Source organism: Myotis davidii, unplaced genomic scaffold, assembly GCF_000327345.1.
Source record: "Myotis davidii unplaced genomic scaffold, ASM32734v1 scaffold534, whole genome shotgun sequence".
Lineage (NCBI taxonomy): Eukaryota > Metazoa > Chordata > Mammalia > Chiroptera > Vespertilionidae > Myotis > Myotis davidii.
Window position 1 is genome coordinate 1,168,475 of NW_006286678.1, and position 5,640 is coordinate 1,174,114.

The 5,640-nt window shown below is 36.8% G+C and overlaps 1 protein-coding gene across 1 annotated transcript in view; it reads right to left on the reverse strand.

The window, feature by feature from the left end:
* The window catches only part of LOC102764049 (tomoregulin-1), a 102,317-nt gene that overhangs the window by 5,231 nt on the left and 91,446 nt on the right, over positions 1-5,640 (reverse strand). The window contains exons 8-9 of the mRNA XM_006758601.2: positions 4,044-4,167; positions 9-69 (exon numbers count right to left, since the gene is read on the reverse strand). Of these exons, the coding sequence (XP_006758664.1) occupies positions 9-69; positions 4,044-4,167 (185 nt within the window). The remainder of the gene's footprint in view (positions 1-8; positions 70-4,043; positions 4,168-5,640) is intronic.

Consider the following 5,640-nt stretch of genomic DNA (forward strand, 5'->3'; position numbering starts at 1 on the left):
CTTGGCACTACGTAGAGAATACTAAAGTCCGTCTTTTCACAGTGCTGTCCAGTGTAACCGGATTCACATCTGAAAAGGCAGGAGGGAAGGAATTTCTATGAGAATTACAAATTTCAATAATTTCAGGTTTTAAAATTAAAAGGTACAAAAATGATATATTTTAATAGGCATAGAAAATCAGGCACCCTCCCACTACTTAAAAAAAAAATTGCCATTTGTGGATTTCCTTACACTTTTTAATATATCTATTTTACGTGGTGCCTTCCTCCCCCCATCATTATATCACATTAATTTAAAAATAAATAATATTTCACTCAGTGACTATAACAGAGCTAACTTATCTATTTCTTGTTCTAAGACATGTCAGTTATTTTCCATTTTTCACAATTATAAATTAGGTGTGGTGAACATCTTGGTTGAATGTATACCTTTGTATATTAGTGTTATTCTTTAGGCTACTTAAAAATGGGATTATTGAATAAATAGGTATAAACATTTACAGTTCTTTGAACATAGCACCAAATTATAGTCAAGACACTTTTCAATGTAAATAATATCATCACTTAAGATGCAGGCAGGAGATAAGTTATTAATAATAAAAATGAAGACTAGCAGTGGAGTAGTTGCTAATCTTAGAAATTACCTAATTCCAATTAAAAAATAAATAAAAAGGCAACAAGATCGTGATGATGATAATATGACAGGAGGAAACATTTAAGATAGTTAACAGAAAATTTACAATGTTAGCTGACAGAAGTAAAATGCATGAATTAGGCAGCCTTCAGTTGGAAATGATTAATAAAACATCTGGAGCGTATCGACAGTGTATTTATTCATGTCCCACACTTCATTACAAAAAATAAAAAGCTTTTTTAATAAAGCATTTATAATAACAACAAGAAACCTGGGGACAGGGATAAAGCAGGGGAAGCCAGGGGTAGTGTGAGTCCACCAATCCCAACCCTGAGGTTCCTGCCAGAAGGTGTCACATGGGCTCTAAGCTTCCTAGCAGACAAAAACAAAACAAAACAAAACAAAAACACACAAAAAACGCAGTAAGGATCATAAATAACATATGGGATAGAACTGAGGGCCCAGAAATGCACCCATACATCTATGGTCAACTGATGCCTGACAATGGTGCTAAGACAATTCAATGGGGAAAGAACAGTCTGTTCAACAAAAGATGCTGGGACAACTGGACGACCACAGACAAATGAATGAAGTTGGACCTCTTCTTCACAACATACACAAAAATTAACTCAAAATGGATCATAAATCTAAAACTAAGAGCTAAAACTATAACACTCAGGGGGGAAAAAAGAAGTAGATCTTCATACCTTTAGATTAGGCAATGATCTCTTAGATATGACACCAACAGCACAAGCATCAACAACAACAAAAATGTTAAGTTGAATTACATGAAAATTAAAATCTTCTGTGCATAAGGACACTATCAAGAAAGTGAAAAGACAGCCCGCAGAATGGGAGAAAATTTTTGCAAATTATATATCTGATAAGAGACTTACATCTAGAATATATAAAAAAACTATAACAACTCCTTAACAAAAAATTGCAAAATGGGCAAAAGATCTAAACAGACATTTCTTCAAATAAGATATTTAAGTGTCATATAAACACATAAAAAGATAGTAACACCATTAGCCTTCAGAGAAATGTAAATCAAAACCACAATAAGATACCACTTGGCCAGAATAAAAAATTCAGATACTAACAAATGTTGGTGAGGATACTAAAGAAAATGTAAAATAGTTCAGCCACTTTTGAAAACGGTCTGAAATTTCCTCAAAAAGTTATAAACAGAGTTACCATTTGGCCCAGCAATTTCACTTGGCATTTACATAAGTGAAATCAGGTATAAATCCATACAAAACCTGCAAACAATTATTCAGGGCAGCATTATTCATAATAGCCAAAAAGGGGAAACAATCCAAATATTCATCAACTAGTAAGTCAATTAAAAATGTGGTATTATCCATTGAATAGAATTCATGCAGCAATAAAAAGGAACAAAGTACTGACACATGCTACAACATGGATGAACCTTGAAAACATGAGGCTAAGTGAAAGAAGCCAGTCACAGAAAACCACATATCATATAAGTCCACTTAAATGAAATGTCCAGACTAGGTAAATCTAGAGAGACAAATAGATTAGTGGTTCCCTAAGGCTGAGGAGGATGGGAAGTTTGGGAGTAATTGCTAAAGGGTATGGAGTTTCTTCTTGGGGTGATGAAATGTTCTAAAATTCATTATGCCGACTGCAACACTCTGCAAATATACTTTAAAAAACCATTGAATTGTCCCCAGAAAATGAAACGAAAGAAAGTGGTAAGATCACTGACACAGAATACAATCTCCACAAAATAAAATCAAAGCAGCTGTTCCAAAGAACCACAGTTGCTATTGTTATTAAATTCAAGGGAACTTTATCTCAGTGGTCCTCATTAAAAGAGGGGCAACCCTCTGGTACAGAGGACACCATCCTCAGCAATGCAGCTGCAATAAATTCAATAATATGAGCAAGTCCCTTAGGAGATTTTTAAATAATCTTTCATGGTAAGCTAATGGCCAGAAGTCAAAGCTCAGTAAAATAAAAAGTTCCACAGGGAGCTATAACACCGTCTTAGATATGCAGCACTCTGACAGTTAAGCTTAGTCCAAAGATTAAAATCAGAATATAAAAAAGAATGTATAGGCCATTTATTGTTCAGGCAATCCTCCCTGGATATTATTTTCTGCAACTCACTTTGAGTTATGCTCTCAAAATACCTTGAGTATTAACTTCTAGGTGATTACTTCTTCATCTGCTATTCATTAAAGGCAGATCCAGGCTACACTACCCTCTATTCTCTCACCCCACTTACCCTCCACAGTAATCCCATTCACTTCCATGGCCTCAAGTGCTGATTCATTCAATTAACATGTTCACTGAGCACCTGACATGTAGCAGGCACTGTAGTGGGCATATGGGAAACATCAATGAGCAAAAGGAATAAAGATCCCTGGCCTGGTTACCCTCTAGCTGGGGAAGGGAGGGTCAATGCACGTAATAAGTAAATGGTTATTTTAGAAGGTGATATGCATTACAGTAAGGTTTTGTTTGTTTATTCTGTTTTGTTTTGGAAAGCAGGAGGAGAGGAGGAAAATGAAAGAGTCAAGAGAAAGGAACTAGAGGAGTACAGAAACCAAGAGACCTGATTTCAAGTGGCCTCTTTTACTTCTTAGAGAGCGAGAGTCACTGGCCTGGAGGCTGGCAGAACAAAAGAGAAGTATACTATTTCTTCATGTTTTGATGTTTTTACAAAGAAAAGAAAAAAAGGATTCTGGTGAAACTTCAGGAGGCAGGAGTGAGCAGAATAACCCGTCTCCCCTCGTCTATGGACACAGCACCTGGCTAACGGGACCAACCTGAGGGAGAGGGTGAGCTCCAGGCAGCAGCAGTAAGAAGGGCTATTGGTAGACAGACACAGAACAGCAAAAAGCACTAACACAAGTTGAATATCAGAAAATCAGAGCTCTAATTTTGTCCCAACCCTATTTTAACTTGCTGCTAACTGTGAACAAGTCACATAATCTCTCTGGAATCAGACAGGCTTACACCCTTTCCGTTTCCATCTCGCCCATCACACCTGGTTCTGCATCCTCGGCTCCTTATTTTTAGAAATCTATTTTAGCATATATTCTGAGTTACATGTTCTCTGTTCTTCCCACATTCCTCAGTCCCTCAACCACCTTATGACAGATTGCCTAACAACCAAATAGTGTTGAAGTATACCTATTTTTATATGAAAATATATGTATAACATCATATTAAAAATGTGAAATCTCAAAAATCCTAATACAACGCTGTTTTGCATATTATCTGCCAAGGTTTTTGAAATGACGCTTTTTAAAATATCTCTACTGCAAGTAAACAGTATTTTCTGGTAACAGCTCATCCACATTTCATTGCCTTCTATAGAGCAGGGACCACCGATGGGAAAAAAATGTCTCATCTCTGACCTGGAGGTAACGGCTTACCTACAAGAAGCCTTCTGAGTAGCATAGATGAATTCACACTTTCCATGGATGCAGTAACCATTGAGGTTTTCAGGGCAAGGCATGTGGTTTCCAATATAAACATCTTCTCTTTGATCACTAGCATCTTAAAAGAGCATAAACCAGGTCAATAAATAATGAAAAGCAAATTGAGAAATATGGACTTTTCAAGGGTTCTGAGACAATAAGTAAATTCACCCCTTGCTGGGTACTTTGGAAAGGAGATTTATCAAGTAGCAGGCTGGATAAGAATCAAGGTCACATAATGCCAGAAACACAGCAGGTTCAAACTCAAAGCATATGAAAGTACTTGCAGGATGTGACCGCTATGAGACCCTGTTATTTAAAAACAATCTGCCAAAATAACGCACACAACTAAACATCTTTGTTAAAGACATAAATGTGATTTCTATGAGAAAGCTCATCTCTGTGACAGAGAGATGCTGTATTTACCATTGGCTTTTGGAGAATCAGCTTATTCTAATCATTCACTTGGGGGCTATGAAATTGAGGCCAAGGAACACTGGAATGGCAGAAAGTTATGGGATGCTGAAATTTTAAGGTGAAAGGTTTATTTCTGGAATGAACACTAACAAGCATACTGATTTTTTTCCAAATGGAAATACTTTTGCTATTCTTTTTACACAGCATATGTTATAGTTATATGTATATGTTAATGTAAAAAATGTCAAATAATATAGAGGACAAAAAATATTTAATCACCTGAGATCCCTCTATCTACAGAAAACTATTGTAAACAGCTGTTCAGACTTAGGTATACTGATTTGAACTGAACTGAGCTGAAGCGAAGAAAATGGAAGTGTGCTGAGTAATTCCACTGTCAGAAATGGGGAAACAGTCAGGAAGGGAAAACAGAAAGAGGCAGAACAGATGAAGACATAGGGACCCAGTCTTCAAAATCAATCATATTCATTCATCCATTCTCTCTCTCTCTCTCTCTCTCTCTCTCTCTCTCTCTCTCTTTTTTTAACCAGAAAACGACACCTTTAATTTTCAGTGAACTGCTACATCATGGGGAGTTTTTTGTCTAAAGTTTTACACATGTCTCCTTTTCCCCCGATTGTCAAAATTTTTTGAGTGTCTTTGATATAATGGTGGACAAAGGGGCACTGGCCCCATTCTCTGGGGTCAGGGAGCTCGCACAGGTTTTGGAATGGATTTTTGTACTTTTTTTCTGGCACATTAATCCTCAATTCTATGAACCCAGAGTTCCCCAATGTGTACAGGCCTGTCAATTTCCCATTTCCTGTCGTTTCTTTCGACAGTTCCAGCTTACAGATTCTGTGTATTATTAGCTGTGTGACCTTGAGCATACTGCTCTCTGTAAGCTTGACATTGCATAACTGCAAAATCAGAATCATAATAGGGCCTATACATCATGTGGTTTCAAGGACTACGTGAGATAATTACTGCATGTACAAGACACTAAAACAACCAGCTAGCACCCCATGTAACAGCAAAGGCTTATCTCCCCCAAATACAAATAAAGATGCTAATATCATTTGAAGAATGTTAATGGAAACAAAAAGGAGTAAAATAGGAGGCTGTGTGTGTGTGT